The sequence below is a fragment of the Equus asinus genome, chromosome 9, assembly GCF_041296235.1.
Source record: "Equus asinus isolate D_3611 breed Donkey chromosome 9, EquAss-T2T_v2, whole genome shotgun sequence".
NCBI classification, from domain to species: Eukaryota; Metazoa; Chordata; class Mammalia; order Perissodactyla; family Equidae; genus Equus; species Equus asinus.
The window spans coordinates 95,356,382-95,376,602 of record NC_091798.1 but is presented as its reverse complement, the minus strand read 5'-3'; the positions used below and the strand labels follow the sequence as shown (position 1 = coordinate 95,376,602).

At 48.2% G+C, this 20,221-nt stretch overlaps 1 protein-coding gene across 3 annotated transcripts in view; it reads left to right on the top strand.

Moving 5' to 3' along the window:
- Positions 1-16,997, top strand: part of MCCC2 (methylcrotonyl-CoA carboxylase subunit 2) — a 63,310-nt gene extending 46,313 nt beyond the window's left edge. For 2 of the 3 annotated variants that reach the window (XM_044778051.2, XM_044778052.2), the window contains 7 exons: positions 1,508-1,580; positions 4,958-5,034; positions 6,523-6,589; positions 9,213-9,369; positions 10,208-10,322; positions 12,065-12,150; positions 14,742-16,997. In XM_044778051.2, the coding sequence (XP_044633986.1) occupies positions 1,508-1,580; positions 4,958-5,034; positions 6,523-6,589; positions 9,213-9,369; positions 10,208-10,322; positions 12,065-12,150; positions 14,742-14,859 (693 nt within the window). In that variant the 3' untranslated portion in view covers positions 14,860-16,997. The remainder of the gene's footprint in view (positions 1-1,507; positions 1,581-4,957; positions 5,035-6,522; positions 6,590-9,212; positions 9,370-10,207; positions 10,323-12,064; positions 12,151-14,741) is intronic. The other variant, XM_044778053.2, reaches the window with a different exon arrangement.
- The last annotated feature ends 3,224 nt before the right edge of the window (positions 16,998-20,221 follow it).

The window sequence follows — 20,221 nt, the reverse complement described above, 5'->3', positions numbered from 1 at the left end:
TTTGCTGATTCACGTTCCTCGTTGTGATGATAATGTATTAGTTTTTCTGTCCGGCAGGCAAGCCTCGTCTGGAGGTCTTACTGGTGTCTGGAGCTGTGGGACTGCCTGGAATAGAGTGGAAACCCAGGCTCTAGTCCTTGTTTCCTTAGTCAGCGGTACTGGTCATGACCCTCTCTGAGCACCGAGTCCTCTTCTGGAAAGAGGAATAATGTCATGTTGTCTGTCTGCTTCCTGCAGTCTGTCTTTGTGAGGATGCCTTCGTGTATTTTACGTGGCTGGGTGGTGTCGTCATGAGCAGATAGAAGTAGTTTCACAGTAAGTGGCCGTGGGTCGTGTGCCCTTTGAGTGGCTCTATGTTCGTGTGGAAGGATGGTGTGTGCTGGTTGTTTCAAACATGCGAGTTTGGAGGCGCATAGCACTAAGAACAGATGACTGTTCTATCCCCATTATATTATTGGAGCTTTCAGGAAAATAACTAAAAGATAATTCAAAGTAAGGCTTTACTTTCTGGAAAGAAAGATACTGGGCAGCACTCAGTCATTTTTCAGCCCTTGCGTCTTACAAAGAAGGCTGTGACCGACGTGGTGACCAGGAGGGGGAAGTTTGAGCTGGATGGAAGATGATGAGCGTCATCTAGAACAGTTTCTGGAGAAATTTGGAGTGCGCTTCATGTTTGGGACTCTTTGAAATAGTCCTGAGTAAGGATGAGCCCCAACGACAAACTATTCAGTAATTGCTGCTGCTTTTAGACTAACTCTGTGTGCGGGATGATCCTGGAAGTCTGTCGGCTTCGTAGTCAGTGAGCTCTGTCGCAGGCTCAGTAACGAGAACTGCCTTTTACGGAGAGCCGGGCGGCGTGCTTCAGTTATAGCACTTTTTAAGTCTGGTCTTGCTTTCTTTTAAACAGCTGAGGAAGACGGCTCAGAGGATTTTAGTTTACCAGCCTATGACTCTCGTTTCTCAGTGGTAGAGCTGAGAGCTGCTTCTTCATCTCAGTGTTATTTTCTTAGGTTCCTTTACTGCTGGTTCGTCACGTCTTCACGACTTTGTCACATCTTTGTAGGAGTGAGAACCGAGACTCCGAGGGGTTAAACACCATACTCCAGGACACACAAATCCCATGTGATACCTTAGGTCGGAGCCTACGTCTTCTGACTCTCAGCTCTCTACCTTCTAGAGCTTTCTGAGGGAGTCCGTGACAGTACATTCAGTACGTTTGAGCGGGCCCTGCAGCTCTGAGGCCAGCAGCCAGCCCACGGTCTCTCTGCTTCTCTGCTCTGCACACGCTGCTCCTGCTTCTATAGCACCGTGGAAAATCGGAACCCAGAACAACTTCAGGGCGTTAACCGCGAACGCAAAGTAAAATTCTAGTGAGAGGATTTTCTGTGTAGGGTGAAGTTTTGTGAAAGTGACAACTTCCCTATGAATTTGTTTTCCTTATAAATAACTTTAATGCAACAGTTCTTTGGTAATATAATTTCTCAGGGACACTTATTTTTCCTCCTAGGTCATTGCTAGAATTGTGGATGGAAGCAGATTCAGTGAGTTCAAAGCCTTGTACGGAGACACGTTAGTTACAGGTACAAAGATGAAGAATTGACAATGTGAACCTTCTCTGATGCTTTGAAGATAAGTCATTCCTCGTATCAGGCTGGATGCGCTCGGCAGGGGCTTTGTTATTTACAGCAGTACAAGTATGTGAGTCAGTATCAAAAGGAGCTGTTTGTAAAGATTACTTGTAGCTGAATGGCTTCATGCATCCAGAGAGTTTAAAATGATGCCGGTCAGATGCTATGGGCTGGGCCCTTATCTGTGACTTTGAGGCATTAGCTGTGTAAAAAGGTTCTTATCCTAGTAAAATTAGCAGAAATATTTGTAGTTCTTTTTGTTACTGTGGATAACTATCATTATTTCGAAAATTTCAGTACTCTCTCCTTCGTTCTTTAGTCTCCAATTCAACTAGGAAGTTACATATGATGTGTGGCTTCCTGGAAGGATGTAGACTGAGTTAAACCTTCTCACAGCCTCTGTGTAGGTCTTACGTCGATTCATGCAAACGCTGGGTTGAGAATACAGCAGTTCCCCCTTATCCAAGGTTTTGCTGTCCGTGGTTTCAGTTACCCACGGTCAACCACGGTCTGAAAATATTAAGTGGAAAACTCCAGAAATAAACAATTCCTAACTTTTAAGTTGCACACCATTCTGAGTAGTGTGAGGAAATCTCTCGTAGTCCCGCTGCATCCCACCCGCGCCATCCAGAGGATCATCCATCGTCTAGCGGATCCACGCAGTACACACGCCCCGCCCGGTAGTCACTGAGTAGCCTCTTGGTTATAGATCGACTATCGTGGTATCACGGTGCTTGTGTTGAAGTAACCCACATTTTACCTAGTAATGGCCCCAAAGTGCAAGAGTGGTGATGCTGGCGACTCGGATGTGCCCAAGAGAAGCTGTAAAGAGCTTCCTTTAAGTGAGAAGGTGAAAATTTTCCACTTACTAAGGAAAGGAAAAGAATGGTATGCTGAAGTTGCTAAGATCTATGGTAAGAATGAATCTTCAACCCGTGGAATTGTGAAGGAAAAAGAAATTTGTGCTGGTTTTGCTGTTACACCTCAATTAGGTACGTATAGGTAAAAATATAGTACACTCGTACCACGTAGCGATGTTTTGGTCAAGGATGGACCGCAGGTGCGACAGTGGTCCTGTAGGATAAGTCCCTTACAGCCTAGGTGTGAGTAAGTGCGTCCGTGATGTTCACACGATGGCGAAGTCACCTAACAGTGCATTTCTCAGTAGAAGGCCCTGCTGTTCACTGAGGCATGCCTGTACATACAGGGCTGCATCCTGTCCCCGGTCTCATGCTTCCACTGGGAGTCCTGGAACATATCCCCTATGGGTAAGGGGGGACCACAGTAGAGGACAGAATACCAAGTCTGAAAAAACAAAATAAGGAGGTTTATAAGGTTAATTCGTTCATCTAAAAGTGTTAAGGTTGTAGGTCTTTGAAGAAAGTATTTGAAATGCAGATGCTAGACCCATGATAATCTATCTTAGAGAAATGGCAAAACAAATTTGGGCATTTTATTTGGCCTTATCAAAGCTCAAAAACGTAGCAGTTAATCTGAAGACAGCATATCAGAGTAGAAAAAACAACCAGCTGCAGAAGTCCAAGTTGCAGATGTGCGTCGAAGCTCGAGGCGAGTCACAGCACTTCCTCCCGGTCTGACCCACGAGCACGAGACGGCTTCACCCTGGGAGCGGGCTGAGGGTTTGTGCTCAGGTGTTTAAGTGATCAGGAGCTGCTTGTTTGCTGTATAGACAGGATTTGTCACCAGATAGTTCAGGATGTAACCTCACTGTGCAGCAGCTTAGAACGAGTTAAAGCTGTGTCTGCTTTCTCAAAGGTGGATGGGCTGTCCTTGTCATCCGTGTTTACGTATTTGCTCTGTACTTGACAGAATACTTGTGAACCTTAGCTGTCTAGAATTCCAGGGCTAGGTCCAGTTTCTTCCATCTCTTGTGGACTGTATTGGAACTCAAAGTTGAGAGAGAGGGGAGGGAAGTGAAGAAGAGAAGAGGGGCGGGCATGGGAGGGCCAGAGGGGCAGGAGGAGGTGAGGAGGGGGCATGAGAGGGTGGGGGCAGGGTGTGAGAGGGTCAGGGGGCATGAGAGGGTCAGGGGGCATGAGAGGGTTGAGGGGGCGTGAGAGGGTCAGAGGGGGCATGAGATCGAGGGTGCCGTGGGGGGTGGTGATGGGGAGCAGAGCAGACGTTGCTGAGGCTCAGGTGCCTCCACGGCCCCCAGGGTCCCTCCCTGGTCCTCGTGTGGTGCCTGTGGCTGCATGTGTCTGCAGGGCGGTCGGGAGGGGCTGGTAGTTCTCGGAGCGGCCGTGCACTGAGGGGTGGCAGGGGCCCCGCTTCTTGTGGGGCGGTGCTCAGGGCCTTGCCAGGCCTTTGGGACGTCCAGCCCTGTGGTGCCCTGCCGTTCAGGGAGACCAGCACAGGCCCTCAGTTGGGATTTCAAACCTGGAAGAGCCAGAGGAGTCTAGGCGACCATCACGTCCGTGGTGCATTTTATTGCATCATAAACAGAATTTTTTAAAGATGGTAAGTCAAGGCCAGAGTAAAGAAAAGGTCAGGCCATTAGCACTCGGCACGGCAGCTTTGGCAGCCGAGAGCCCCTGTCCCTGGGTCGTGGGCCTGGGGAAAGTCTGCTCGGGCTCTTCAGGGCGACAACGAGTCAGCCTCCCAAGTCGAGCTGTCTGCCTCGGGGAAGAATGGGTTCGTTTGTCCTTGTCCTTCTCCCTGTCCTGTGTGTGTGGAGAGAGGGTCTTTGGAGAGAGTGGGAGTGGTGGGGGGATAAACACCAAACTTAGGGAAAGGTGGACGAACGATGCGGACAGAGGAAGTGACAGTGGAGTGGTTCATCCTTCTGAGCTTGGCTGGGTTGCTCGCCTTGGACCGGGTTCTCGCCGGGCTTGACCTGTTCCTGCTTTTTGCACAGCTTGCCTTTGCTGGCTGGATCCGCTTTTCTTCAAGGGCCTGTTGTTACCACAGGCATTTTGGGCACGCGGGTCCCCTGAAGCTGGCCAGGGCCCTGCACGTCGAGCTTTAAGGGCCCCCGTCTCTCGGTCGTCTGCCTCACCCTGTGCTCGGTGTCCCATCCTCAGTGGCACCAGGCGAGTGTGACTGAGCAAACGGATAACACAGCCTGAGCCCATCCTTCGACCGAACCAAGCGGGCGGACTGGCGGGTAGCTTGACACAGATGTACCCCTTTCACAAAAGCAAATTCAGACTCCGGTAGCTTAGAAACAGGAAGCTGTGACATGGGCTGTTTCATATGATAGACAAACCTCCACAGGGAAGCTTTGATCTGAAATAAAGGTGTATGAGTATGTCTGTTGTGAATTCAAAGCCCTCTGAAATGCATAAATCTTTCTTGAATTTTCTTTTGAGGATTTGCTAGAATATTTGGATACCCAATAGGTATCATTGGAAATAACGGAGTTCTCTTTTCTGAATCTGCGAAAAAGGCAAGTACGGACAAAAATGTTTCGAGATTTTCTGTTTTAATTTAAACTTAATGAACTTAGAAGGTCAAATAATGAATGAAAATTTATTGCATAAAAGCTTTAAAATGTTTAACCAGCTGCCTTAGCAAATGGAGCACTGTGTCTGCGAGCACGTGAGCACGTGTGTGGGCTAGTGTTGGGACAGGTTTCCCGGAGGTTTACGTGGACATGGCGAACTGTCTGAGGGCTGTTGAAGAGTCCAGCGTTCGCTTTAGGAAAGTGCTAAGATGCCCGGGTTGTGTCTGCTCTGATGGCGCAGGCGTGGTCCGCGACTTTGGGAGCGCTCGTCCCAGAGGAGGCTCGTCTCCAGGGCTTCACGCACCTGAGGGGCTCGGACCTACCGTTCGGGCGTCGGAGGCGTCTTCCGATTGCTCTGTTCTATCCCGTCCTCAGTTTCACTTGGTTTTATTTTCACTTTTTGGAAATGGTTCCTTGTTTTTTTCCTATCTTTTTTTTTAAAAAACAAAATTGATGTTGCCATATATAGAGAGGTTTTGCTTTTTTTCATTTAAGTGATTATATATAGCATTTCCTAAAATATTAAATATTCCCAAAATAGTGACTTTTAATGGACGTATAATAGACTTATTTCCGTAGAGGCAATGTTGGCCTCACAGACTCCACCTAGGTCTGTTTGTCAGCACGAGTCACGGGAAGCGGGAAGCGTGTTTGGCCTCCGTCTGACAGTTCCCTTGTGGAAGGAGGGCCAACGGCTACGTGACTTCCTCATTCTTGTATTTGAGGCCGAGTAGTTACTTTGTGCTTTTGTACTTGCGAAGGCATTTCCAGCAAAGTTAAAGGGATCTGCAAAGAGAGAGTAAAATATAAAGGAAAGATTTAGAAGGGTTTTCTTACATAATCTTCAGAAGATCAGGAAAGGAATAGTTATATTTTTGTGTTTTTAAATAATTTCCTAAACTCACGGTTAGAAGGTCTCTAGCACTCATCCGAGATCCCATCTATTTGGGGCATGTTGGTAAGAAAGATGTGTTTTACTGTAATCTTATGCATGAAAAAATTTCAGGGGATCATCAAGACAGATGTCGTCATAGATCTCCCAGAAGGGTTCTAGATTACACTGCACCTTCTTTAAAGTGGAGAACGGGAGTTCTCGTGCAGTGAGGTCCAGGGACCCTCATGGACGAGAAGCTCTTTCTTGTTACTTAAGTTCCACTTGCTGTTGGGAATGTTAGTGGCTGACGTCCTCCCTGACTTGGCTGTCCGACAGCTCTGTCCAACACTGTGTGCCATAGGTGACAGCACAAACCACAGCCCCTGTCCCTCATAGCGGCCCACACCGTCATGTTAGGGTTACTGTTACTGTCAGGTCAGACTGGCCAGGCAGAGCGGACTCCTTATCTTTCACCCAAGTGTGGTGTTGTGGGGTGTATGATGCTGACAGATTTGTTAACCCCCCTTTAAAGAGATTTCTTTCTTATTTGCTAATAGGGGGCTCACTTCGTCCAGTTATGCTGCCAAAGGAAAATTCCTCTGCTCTTCCTTCAAAACATTACTGGTAAGAAAATGGCTCAGTCAGCTTGGTTGCAGTTAACACTGGAGCAGCCTGTCGAGGACGGCTCCGACATTGGACAGTGCAGACATGGGACACTTAGATAGTAGCAGAAGGTGCTGTTGGGCGTGGTCCTTCTAGAGCCCCTTTCAGGGTTGATTCTTCTGAGCCTTAAAGACTTGGGGGAGTTGATTCATATTTTCTCAGAGAAGCAGTCTCTGAGCTACGCGCATCACGGTCAGTGGCCCCCTTTCCTCCTGCACCTGCAGCCCCGCAGCCCAGACAGCAGCGGGAGCCCCTGATTGCCATGGTGGGGTGGGTTGTCTGGCCCATCGTCTCTTTCTCAGCACTTTGTTCCCCTTCAAGGGTTTCAAGTGTGTGTTTTCATCTCCCTTTTCCTCGCCTTTCACTGTGCAGTTAATTCTACCTGAAGCAACATCTTTTTAAAATGTACATGCACATCCTGAACCAAAGTCTGGGCATTTGATTTTTGACCCCAAAGAATGACATGAACAGTGTCACGTCCATAGATGGTCTTAACATGGTAGACGAAGTGGTTTGTTTTTTTTAAAGATTTTATTTTTCCTTTTTCTCCCCAAAATCCTCCAGTACATAGTTGCATATTTTTAGTTGTGGGTCCTTCTAGTTGTGGCATGTGGGATGCCGCCTCAGTGTGGCCTGACAAGCGGTGCCATGTCCGCACCCAGGATCCGAACCGGCAAAACCGTTGACTGCTGAAGCAGAGCATGTGAACTTAACCACTCGGCCATGGGGCCAGCCCCCCAAAGTGGTTTTTAAGGTCTCTTCTGGCTCCAGTTCTTTTTTTCCTGGAATTCTGTGATTCTCTTGTTTGTACTTCTTTGCACAGTACCTGACATATGGAAGGCACTCAGAAATGTGGGTTAGCTGAAAACTTCTTTTTCTCCTCAGTCTTCTGCATTATCCGTGGATCTCATGGGTTCAGAGGAAGGCGAGGCTCTGAGTTGTTGTTGGGATCGGGCAGGTGTTGCGAGAAGAGGGAGTTGGCACTCGACAGTCGCAGGGCATTAAATAGAGCTGGTGCTGAAAAGCCTTCGTCTGGCGCTGCCCTGAAGTTTAAGGGATTTTTGTTAGATGGGTTTGAGAGTTCTGTCTAGAGGGCAGCCTGAGAGGCCATGGGCAAACCTTGTAAAAGGGCAGAGTCTGCAGCTTCACTGGTCCGGGGGCCTCGTTTCTGATAATGAGTCATGATTTATTAACCACTAGTAGGTTAGACCTTGTGCCTGGAAGGTTCAGTGCTCGTCTCGTTTTATTTTGTTGGCTTGGTTGGGCAGAGAGCAGAGGGGGAGTCTGAGTTTGGCTTGGCAGTGTTGCGTTTGCGGGAGCTGTGCGATATTCATGGGAGGCACACGGTTCGCAGCTGAGTAAATCTTCAGCACAGAAGAGCTGTGTTAGCTGGAGGTGAAGACGTGGCAACGTCAGAGTGTGGAGGTGTGTTTCAAGCTATGGGCAGAGGTAAGAACACCCTCAGAGAAGAGAAGAGAGCTCAGAGGCATCTTTGAGTGACTCTCGTTTCTTCCACGGAGGTGAGAGGAAAGGAAGGAAGGGAGCATGATACGCTGTTTCTTAAGGTGAGAGAGAGAGGAGAAAGCCAAGTGAGGCGGCCTCAGCTTTCCTCTTGAAAGATCCTCCACAGGGACTGCAGGGGCCGGGCCCAGGGGTGCTGGGCAGGGCGTGAGAGCTTACAGAGAGTCGACAGGTGAGAGAGTGATGGCGGCCTGTCACAGGGAGTTAAGGTAAGGGCGACACAGGAGTTTCTGAGCTGTCCTGGGGGCCCAGCTCAGGGGGAGCCAAGGAGGCGATGGTGCCTGGTGAGGGCGAGGGCTGTTCATCAGCTCTGCTGTGGCCTCAGCAAGTGCAGGTGCTGTGTAAAAACTGGTGGAATTGAGTTGGATGACCTGATGCTGGAGATCTGCAGAGCACGCACCCTGACTCTCCAGTGGGCGGGTGAGTGTGGGGTGGGGCAGGCAAGTGAAGCCTGGCCAGCGTTTCTGAGTGACGAGGAGGGAGCCTGAGGCCGGGAGGCCCAGTGGAGCTGCAGACCCGGGAGCTTGAGGAGGAGGATCCGTAGTTAGATGAAATCTTTCTTGCCCTGCTCTTGAGTGACTGACAGGGACTCTGCGCAGCCCTGTGAAACGTTCGTCTTTATTCCATCAAAGTTTGAAAGCAGCACTTACTTCAGAAGGAACAGTCCGTGTTTCAAACCAAGTCAGCAACTGCCGAAGCCCTCACAGGTCGCCGTGTCACACACCGTCCTCTCCTTGCTTGTCACGTCATCCCTGCACCAGCAGGCTGCTGGTGTGAGAGAATTTCTTGAAGATAAATTGCATCCTTAAGTTGTTTGAAGATCTCGTGTGCATCCACATGAACGGTTTTAAGAAACTTAAAAAGCGATTAGAGAAAATTTTATTTTACCCTTTAAAATAAAAACTTCATTTTTATTTTTGGGGCATACTTCAAATATAGATATTTTGTTGGGGTGGGAGGCCTGGAGTGAGTGAGTTTACGATGAGATGCCCTTCCAGTACTGGGTGGCATTGACTTCTGCACGTCCTCCGCCTTCAGGGACTCCTTCTGTTCTTCCTCTTAGGATTTATGGTTGGAAGAGACTATGAAGCTGAAGGAATTGCCAAGGATGGTGCCAAGATGGTGTCTGCCGTGGCCTGTGCCAGTGTGCCTAAGATGACCATCATCATTGGGGGATCCTACGGGGCTGGAAACTATGGGATGTGTGGCAGAGCATATAGGTATGTGTTGTCCTCATACTTGAAGTGTAATTACACATGGTCAGTTTATTTCACGTTTATTTGAAATATAGTAATGGCATTCACAGATCTTGATCGATTATACCATAATTTGTATCATCTGGAGGGGTGAAATGAAATGTGACGCTAATCCACATGGATTAAAGAAATCCATAATGGGAATCAGGAACCATTTTGAAAGGGCAGATAATGAAAATATTATGTATCATAGCTTGTGTGATATAGCTACAGTCCTGCTTTGAGAAAGGTTTGTGGACTTTACTAGATGTCCTGGGAGGGAAGGAAGGAAGGCTGAAAACCAGTCTGCCAAGCAGCCTGCTCACAAAGTTCAGAAAAGAGCAGCCTGTCCGACACAGGAGAAGTAGAAAGCAGGACTTGAGAAAGAACAGACGTAAAATGGAAGACTCAGTACGGCCCAAAGTAGGTTTGTTTGAAAAGGTGAACAAAATTGATAATCCCCTGGTAAAACTGAAAATAAAGCAAGAAGCCACATATAACCAACGTTAGGCATGGAAAACAGGCTGTGACCACAGATCTAAGAGGATGTTGTGAATACTTTTATGCCCAGTACATGTAGATGAAATCAAAAAAGACAATTTATCAGAACAGACATCAGAGTCACCTGGAGAACTTAAAAATCACGCTCCTCTCGGGCCCACTGCTGGAGAGTTAGTCTGGGGTGGGTATTTTTTTAAAGCTCCCCATGTAATTGTAATGAACAACTAGAATGAAGAGCCCCTGGTTTTACAGGTAAACATGGGCCTCTGGAAAGCTGTGTTGTACAGTTGAGTTAATTTGATCCTCCTTTCTTTTCCCCCAGCCCGAGGTTCCTCTACCTGTGGCCGAACGCCCGAGTCTCAGTGATGGGAGGAGAGCAGGCGGCCAACGTGCTGGCGACAGTAGCGAAGGACCAGAGAGCGCGAGAAGGGAAACAGGTGCATGTCGTCTCTCCTCCGCGGTCCAGCTTTCACGTGACCGGCCTGGAGCCGGGAGCAGCGTCCCCACCCCTCCGTGTTCCCGGCTCTAGCACCAGCAGCGCCTGGCGGCTGGCTCTGTTTGGGAGACGCTGGCCTGGAAGTTGCTTCAGCATAGACTACGCATTTCCTCTCTGTCTTCTCAGAGCCATTTCTTTGATGTACCTTCTTTGTGGTAATTTATAAATTTTTCAGGATGTCCAAGAAAACACTTGGAGCCTGTGCCTGAGGCACAGAGATGTCTCAGTCTTCATCATTGCCACTTAGTGAGATTTAAGTAAATCTGACTGACTTGCTTGGTTCTATGACCTAAAGCAGCAGAACTGTGCTTTTTCTATTTTAGCTTTTTGATGAACATACTTGAGTGGGAGGGCTCGGTCATCGAATGAGAACTGAAGAATATTATTAAACTGTCTAAGTGTAAATGGAGAGGAACAAGAGCTCGATGAGAGACAAGTCAGCAGTGGCTGCTTTTAAAGTGGACTCTTGTTTGTGTCTCTTAGAGATGCTTCTGAAATTTTGCGTTAATTTTGCTAGTTATGACGTAACTACTTTGTGTGGGTGCCGAGTCTCTGAGAGATCCGTGCATGTTGCTGACACGCTTCGGTCACTGTCTCCTGGGCACCAGGCCGGAGTGGAGGCCGCCGGCCCTCAGGTTCCCAGGCCGGCCCTCCGGGAAGGGCAGTGGGCCACCTTCTCCGTGGGGTGGGGTACGGTAAAGCCAGAGGGCGGGCCTGCCTCCCCGAGTGCGGCCGGCCCATGCCTCTCGTCCCCTGTTCTTTTCCAAGCAGCAGGACATAGACAAGGTTTCAGTTCACCTCAGTGCCGACTGGTGTCCGAGCGAAGGCAGGCTTTCCTTGTGGGGGTGTGGACCTCCCCTGAGGTTTGCGAGACGTGCCGTGAGCTCCAGCCCAGCGTGGGGGTCTCTCGTTAGACAGTTGTGCTTTGATTAATTTGATATACAGATGCATGAATTCACCTATTTTTATAAACGAAAGGAAAGTATAGGATTCTAGTGGTTCTCCCTCCAAATTCTGGACCTAGAATGATACTAAACTATGAAAGTACGTAGAAAGAGGTTGGATTTATTTGAAATAAGTCTTTTTGTGTGTCTGTGGAATATTTTTTAAGTTGAAAATACTTTTCAGGGTTTCAAAATTAGTTTGCATAAAGATTTTTACATCTGAATTAATTATCAGTTCTTTCTTGTGATACTGATGGGCAAACTGTTCAAGTTTTAATTGGGGAAAACTCTCTCAGCTGTGTGGGAGATAGACCGAGGAGGTTGTTCCAGGTGTGGTTGCTGTTTTACCCCTTTAAGCTTTAAAATTTGGGCTATTTTGAATGGGCTCCTCTTCTCCGCCCCCTTAAGCAGAAGCTGCTAACTGGTGCAGCTTCCATATTGTGTGATCCACCTCAGTCGCTGTGTCCTGGGGTTATGGCAACTCGCCAGACCTTGGTTCCGACCCCACGTTAAAGGGCCTCAGGACATTGTCTCTGGGGGGTGTCCCTGTGCACCCGTCGACACTTGTGTCTCGGGTGAGATCATGTATGTTCTGGCGTCGCATGCAGTCCATACATCCCTGCGCAGGTGTGGTTGTGACATTATTATTCACGGGCTCTGCTGCCCCTTTTCCCGAGGAGCTCTGGGTGGCTCTGCTGTCCCGCGGCAGCTGCCTCACTCTGGGCCGTGTTTCTTTCAGTTCTCCAGTGCTGAGGAAGCAGCTTTGAAAGCGCCCATCATGGCGAGGTTCGAAGAGGAAGGAAACCCTTACTATTCCAGTGCCAGGTAGGGGAGCAGCTGCGTCCAGAGGTCTGGGCACTTGGGATGATTCAGCCTTGGTGGGAACAAAAAATGATGTTTGAACACACTTGATTCTGTCCTCTTGTGTCTGTGATGGGAATGCCTGCTACCGAAATGCCCCCAGTCCCAGGCTGGGCTGTGGGTCCACCACCAGTCTCATTCTGCGCAGAGGGTCCGGCAGCCAGAGGGGCCACGCTGGGGCTGGGGGGCTAGGAGGTACAATCCCACTGTGTCAACCTTCAGGAATTAGTTCTGTTCTAATTTTTGCTTAAACACATGGATTGCTGTCAGATCCCTCTATTTGTTTTTGCCTCATTTGAAGCGTGAGGTTGGCACTTGTTAGCAGTGTGCTCGTGCACTCAGGCCGGGGTCCCTGTGTCAGCACCAAGGAGTGACTGCAGGCCCATAGGTCTCTTGGTTCTCTTTGCTTCTGATGCCACTTAGTGAGGCAGTAAATTATCACGCCGTCCCAGCTGGAGACTTGCTGGCGTGAGCGTTCCGACCTCTGTCTCAGCTGCTCTAATGCTCTGCGTTCTGAAGACTAATCGAAGCCTCCTGTCTGCCTTTTATCCCTCGGGCAGATGGAGAAAAGAAAATAACTACTCGTGTCTTTTAAAATTAGGTTGTGCTGTGAGTTATGCCGCTTACTGGTGAAGGCTCAGTGGAGACGGGAGGGAGTCGCGGCAGACCTGCCCCACGCGGCTGAGTGCGCCCTGCGGCGGGGCCCTCCCTGGCCGAGGGCACGGAGCCTCGACCAACCGATGGCCGCTGGAGTGTAGTCAGTCCAGAATTCCAGTAGCGCCATTTGGGGCTTTTAAAAAGCCAGTTTCTCTTCTTGTTAACATGTATTTTTACAAGGTACACAAATTTACAGGAATATTTTGTGTGGTGGGTCATTGATTCATTTAATTAAGAACAAAGTATTTTATGGTCTTTGATTTGAGAAATAAACATGCCCTTCTTTTTACCATCACTTAAGCAGACTTATTTGGAGCCAGTAGAAGCCAAGAGGAAATAGAAAAACTGTAAAAGGTTTTAGAGGGAATAAATATTGTAAAATCACCTACAGTTTGTTTTTGTTTTTACATAAGATTTTGACTGAAATTTATAAGGACAGTTGAAATATTGAACTTTGAAAAATAGCATATTTTGTATGAGCTGTTAATTTGTTTTTCAGCCCTGGCTAAGTCATCTCTTGAGAAAGGCTGAATCCTTTATGATTTTCCTACTCACATTATTATTATTATTTTAGTGCATTCTATTCAAGGAGGTGAGCAGACAGCCCAGATGGACTTCTCTTCGGATATGAACATTGAAAGGCAGTGAGGTTTTCTGCTGACTTGTAGTTGCTTGACCCTCTGGACACTGGGTGGTGCGGAGACAAGCTGTCTTTCAAAGACGAAAGGATTTTCAAGCCAGTTTCTGGCACCTTACTCGGGTTTAATAAATCTCAGCTGAACATTTAATGCCGGGTGTGTTTAGGCTCTGGTGTGGCCGGGTCTGTCTGTCGGAGGCTCTGTCCTCATCTGCCACCAGGAGTTCCTCTGTTTCTCTTCGTCCTTGTGTGTTACGTTTGCAGCATGCCAGTCTCCTTGTGTCACTTGTGATAATCAGACTTTCTCGGGCTGTGATGCGAGCCCTGTACCTGGGGCAGGCTTCTCACTGACCATCGTGAAGCAGCCCCGCCCTCATGGAGCTGCTGTGACTGTGCGGGTGCTTCAGCAGGGACTCATGAGTGAGCTGGTTACAGAGGACAAGAGTGGCCTTCTTCTATTGGCCGTTGATACTGCAGGGTCCCTATTATGAATGTTTTAGGAGCAAAGATTGGGTTCATGGTCTGTCAGTGTGATGAGGTTTAATAATTGATGCCATGTCCAGATACCAAAGGCAGTTTGTTTAAAGAAACAAAACTGCCACCTACTAATGACCTTTAAAAAGCAATATTTCTCATTCATTTTTCTTTACAGTTTAGAGGTTGTCAATGAAAAGCAACTAAAATTTCAACTTAAAAATTTCTTCTGAAAGCAGTTGAAAGCTTTTACTTGTTTTTCCTATTGTAGCAAAAAATGCAGAACTACATCTGAAGGTGCTTTATTAATAAAATGTACTGGAGTCGATTCAGTAATTTTCGTGTTTCTTAAGAGTTTGGAGAGTTGGGGAATACTCCTTTTCCAGTAGAGACTTTGGTTGGAACCATTACCTGGGTTTATGTGGCTTTCCATATTAATAACAGGAATGCATCAACTTGATTTGTCCGTTTATGTGTGTGGAAGAGGGGCAGGAATGGTTTTTCCTGAAATAAGTGAAAATATTTTTAAATTGGGGATTATTTGAAGTTTCTTATGGTAAGCTATTCCCTAAGCCATAGCTGGATTTGGCATTCTCTGGGGCCTGGGACGAAAGTCTGTTGTTTTTCTTTCTCCCTTTTTCCCTCTCTTGAATGTGGTTCCGGTTGTGAGATTATAGTCCACAGAAGCTGGTCAGCGGATCCATGTGTTCCCTAGAGGAAAGCCTCTTCGGCATTTCTGGGTGTGTAGTGGTGGATTCCTAATAACTGGTCTTTGTTCTTTCATTAGGCTGTGGGATGATGGGATCATTGATCCGGTGGACACCAGGCTGGTCCTGGGGCTCAGTATCAGCGCAGCCCTCAACGCGCCCATCCCGAAGACCGACTTTGGCGTCTTGAGGATGTAACTGGAGTAGGAAGCGCCTTCCGTTGGACGTGTACCAAAAATTAATGCATTAGTAGCCTTAAAATTGTAGACTTTTTCAACATGTAGCTGATACAGTAAAATTGTTTTCTTAACACAGTGCATTGTACTTTTCTACCTTAAAAAAAAATCAGTGAAGATATTTATTTGATGAACCTCAATTCCTCGTAAATTTTGTTAGAGAAATTTTTCTGTGGCTTAGCTTTACCACCGTAAAGTGAACAGAATCACTTAGTTACCTTTGTAACCCACACGTAGCATGAAAAATTCTATAACCTGTAAGTTCAAGTGTTATTGAGATGATTGACGTAAAGGTATATTTCCTCTGAAATGATTGCTTTGCTAATGATGCACAGTGATATTTTAGCACACTTATTTTTTAAGAGCTTCTCTTGCTTTTCCTTCCAGCCACGTCCTCCTCCCTCGCACGGTATCAGGCTTCCTGGGGTCTGCACTGGGCCCTGTTTCCTGCCCGTTCCCTCCTCGCCCGGCAGCCTCTCCAGGGTTGACCTCCCTGATGCTGAGACCAGCGTGCTCTTTCCCGACTTTATCTGACTTAATTCCCCGCAGCACTTGGGCCAGCGGGGTCCTCCTCCTGGACATACATCCCTGCTGCCAGGCCCCCGCGCCCCAGGCTCCTGCCAGCCTCCTCGGCCGCTCTGTTCAGCTCCGTCTGCGGGTCCCTCCCGGCCCACTCCACCATCTGCCCTGGTTTTTCTCTAGTAGTACATGAACACACTCTCATTCTAAAAGATACAAATAACACAAAATTACCTCTTCATTCTTCCTTTAAATTGTGGTAAAATATATGTAACATAAAATTTACCATCCTGACCATTTTTAAGTGTGTAGTTATGTGGCTTCACGCACATTTACATTGCTGTGCGGCATCACCACTGTCCACCTCAGAACTTTTCCCAGAGGGAACTGTGTCCCCATCACACACTAACTCCCCATGCGCCTCCCGCAGCCCCTGGCATGTCTCCACATTCTTTTATTGTTGTTGTTGTTGAGGAAGACTGGCCCTGAGCTAACATCTGTACCAGTCTTCCTCTACTCTGCATGTGGGACGCCTCCACGGTGTGGCTTGATGAGCGGTGTGTAGGTCCACGCCTGGGATCTGAACCCGTGACCCCAGGTTGCTGAAGTGGAGCGTGTGAATTTAACCGCTACGCCACCAGGTGGGCCCGCCGCAATCCTAAACGCATGTGTTTCTCATGACTTGATTGATCTTGCTGGGCCCTTCAGCCCGTCCTACAGCTTCAGTTGGCTTCTACATGCAGAGGTTTCCTGCGTGGACAGTTCCTGACACAGTCCCCCCGACTTCAGACCTGCATCCCTGACAGGCCTGCTGGCTGCCAGAACGCACGGTCTTATAAGAGCCGCAGGTTCGGCCGTCAGGCCTGTCGATTGTGCCTCCCAATGGTCTCTGCGCCTCCCCGGGTACTTGTGTCTTTCCCTGCCGCAGGCCTTAGACGTGGTCTGCCTGCATCCGTGTCACCTCGCCCAGTCTCTCCGTCCCTCGGACTTAGGATGGCCATTCTGAAGCGCCCATCTGATCACTTCTTCTCTCCCCGAAATCTTCACTGGGTCCCTGTGAAGGGCCAGACCTCTGGTGCCCTCCACGATCCTGATAGTCACTCCTGAGTCTCGTCTCCTTGAGGTCTGCCTCGCACAGGGTGCCCCTGCCTTCCCAGACCTGCTCCTGGAACCCACAGCGTCCTTCCCACCCGAGGGTCTGCCAGGTTGCCCCTGCCTGAGCTGCTCTCCTCTCCCTTCTTAGACAGTTACCCTTCCGCCTTTGTGGCCTCCCGGGGCGGGTTAGACACCTGCCGTGTGCTCTGGTGAAGCACTGTCCAGTTCCTCTGTTGTGTGTGTTGACAAGAAATACAAACATCTTGACTCGCCCTCCTGCTAGGATGTCAGCTCAGTGACAGCAGGGTCCTTCTGCTGAGCCTGCATCTCTGGTGCCTGGCACTTCTAGGTCAGATGTTTGTTGAATGAATGAAAAAATCCATACTTGATATCCTCAGGCCACATCGTTTTAAAATTAAGTGATTGATTATATGATCTAATACAACTATTAAATGCTTTCCTAATAAAATTCGTACTTTAAACATTTGTGTGTGACGTTCAATTCAGGCTGCGTTTGTGTATCAGAAGTCAGTGAAGTGTTTCGGAATGTGTCCAGATGGGTGACCACAGTTCAGAGGTGGGCTGCTTTTTCTGATGGACGTTGGAGGCTGTCATCAAGAGGACATGACTGCTGGTTGACCTGAGAACTAAACCTGGCAATTGTGGGCCCCTCACCCCCCCTTCCCTGGTAACGGACGTTGCGCTCACTGTGCCCACTGTTCCCACTGTGGAGCCGGTTCGAGGACGCAGCCTCAAGAGCAGGGTGTCGTCGAGGCCATGTGGACGGGCTAGTGAATGAACCCCCTCACGGCCTCTACATAAGCCCTGAGATTCTGGCGGGCGGCGCGGAGATCTCTTCTCGGCCTCCTGGACGTGGGTTCCTTTGCTGGTTAGACCTGCCCCCTTGGTCTGGGAGGCCTGCCTCTTTATTCTATCTCTCCCTGCCCTCTGTTTGCGGGCCAGTGTGCAAACCAACCAAGAAACACAGTAAGTATTTTAAGATAGGAAATTGAATTTTCAGTTAAAATTTACATCCATCTCAGAAAACAAAATGATTTTTTTAATCAAAACTAGATCGTATCCGTTGGTAGGAGCCATCAGCAAGTCAGATTCATGGCTGTTTGAGGGTGTTTTTACCTTTTCCTATTGAGGAAGATCGTGGTCTTCCGTGGTACTAAGGATAAAATTGTTCTTGGAGCAGAACGGGATTTCTGTCCACCTCTGACCTTCCTAGGCAGGTGCACCTTCTAGAAGAGGAGGCTTGTAGTCAAGGTGAGCCGTGTATCTGACGGCCACTCTGGGATGCTTCTGAGTGTGAAAGGCCCCCTGCTGGGGGCCAGTTGTGTGCCGGGCTGGTGGCTGCTTGCCCTGCAGCTCGTCACTGAGTGGACTTGGTGTTGATGCTGTGGGTAAGGTTCTGGTAATTCTTACAAGCCGGTATTCCACATACCTGCTTTGTAACTTTTCAGCGGCTCAAAACGACACAAATTTGTTCTCTTATAGTTCTGGAAGTCAGAAGTCTAAAACTGAGATGGCCGCAGGGCTGCATTCGTTCCCGGGGCTTTGAGGGGAAAATCTGTTGCCTTTCGGCTTCTAGAGGCAGCCTGCCTGCTTTCTAATGTTAATAGAGGTTTCAGTATGACGTGAAACACGTCCACGCATTAGCCTTCTTCGGAGCCATTTAACTGACTGAGCAGAGTTTCCCATGGGGCAGGGACAGTCCTGTTTTCTGCCACAGCCACATTTCAGTGCGTCTGAAGGACCTAAATCCTAGGATTGTGCTACTCTTTATGTTAAGGGAGAGGTGTGCCTGAGGTCTCAGCAGGTGGGAATGTAAAAACATGACCAGAGCCACTTGTCAGGACTAAGCTGGAGAGGGTAAAACTTTAACGTCTAATCCAGCAAATGTTCTTTGTAAGAAGTAGGTATCATTTTGGAGTCCTCAGACTACCACCAAGTGTGTCTGTTGGAAACACTCGACATTTTCAACCACAGCTCTATTCACATTCCTATAGCTGTAAGATAATTAAAACTAACTATTGTTTTTAAATTATTTGTAATTCAAAATCCAACAAGGTTATTTGTAGAAAACTTAGAAAGAGAGTGAAGAAAATAAAGTGAAAATTCTCCGTAATGCCACCACCCAGAGGTAACTGCTGCTGTTAGTATTTTTTTGTGTGTACTGTTCTTTCTTCTCTCTGCAGGAATTTTTTTTCACAAAAAAGTTATTCTTTAATCTGCGTTTTCACTTTAGTGTAAATGTACTGACGTTTCCATGTCATTTGATGTTTCCTCTACAATAATTTTGATGTCGTGTGATAGTACGTCCTCTGGATGCCCCAGTTGATAGAACCACTCCCCTATTGTTGGACACTTAGGTTGTTTCTGGTTTCCCACTATTATAGATAAAGCTGCAATAAATATGTTGTTTCTTTACATAACTGTGATTATTTTGTAAGTACAAATTCCTAGAAGTGGAATTGTTGGATTGAAGTATGTTTTACTTTGAAGGCATGTTGCTAGGTTCTGCTCTGTCAGTGTACATTTGTGGTGCAAGTATTGCTGGATACAATGATGACTCTGGTGCCTTCAGATACTGAACTAACTTCCAGTGGAATTAAATTACTCACAAATTAGTGTTTCCTTTCATTTTTAAAAGTTGTGTCTACGTGACAATGTCACGTTGGTAACAAGTTGTGAAGACTGAGCATGAGTGCCTGCGGAGCATCCTGGTTGTGGAAAGAACCCTAGGCTGGGAGAAGACCAGTTCCGCCCTCGTTCTGCTAGCAAAACGTTGTGTGAACCTGAGGAAGATGGGAGGGGCCAACAGCAGCCTCTCCGACCTCACGGTTGTCTTCCTTTTCCGGACGCCCTCATCCCCTTTTGATGAGTACTGGGCAAGTGGGCGGAGGGGCTGAGGACTGGAGGAAGGGAAGGTCTCAGGAGGTGGGGTTGTAGTAGAGAACTCACTGAAGAGAGGACATGACCAGGACACTTGTTAGAAGTAAACTGGGGAAAAAGTAGGGTGTGCCGAGAGCTTTTGACAGTAAGAGCTTTTTAAATTCTTCATACAGTCAGTGTGCACCAGGTGGCGTGGTGAGACTCTTGGTGGAGACACTTACCAAGATGACACATTCTTCAGCTTTGTCAGTTTCTTTTATTTAAATGAACAAACATTTGCTGAAGGCCTACTGTGCGCCTGGCTTTGGGATGGGACACAAAGATAAGTAGAGCATGGCCCCAGTCCTGCAGCAGCGCGTCAGTGACTGCTCAGTACCCCTCCACCTCCTTTTGGTAACTGCACCCTCATTCTGCTTCGAGAGCTAGCCCTCTCCTGTTCCGTGCAGTCTTGGCGAGAGTGTCAAGCAAAGAACCCTGGTCCCCAGCTGAGAGCTGGACTCATGCCTGAGGCGTGGCCGGGCTGACTCTCCCCAGCGGTTTGACTCCTGAGCAGAGGGACGAAGGTGAAAGAAGATGCCCTGTGTGGCTCCAGAGGACTGTCAGAGCTGTTCATTCATTCCTGCTCTGGGCTCCCGCACAGCCCTGGTTACTGGACCCCGAGGCATCCTGGCATCCCGTACTCTCCCAACAATCTTGTAAAGTGCGCTGGAGTTGCACTGCCTCCAGTGCTCGTAACAACAAATGCCGGCCGGCAGCATGTCCTGGGAGTCAGAGGGTAAAATAGGTTCCTTGACATTTTCAACTTGATG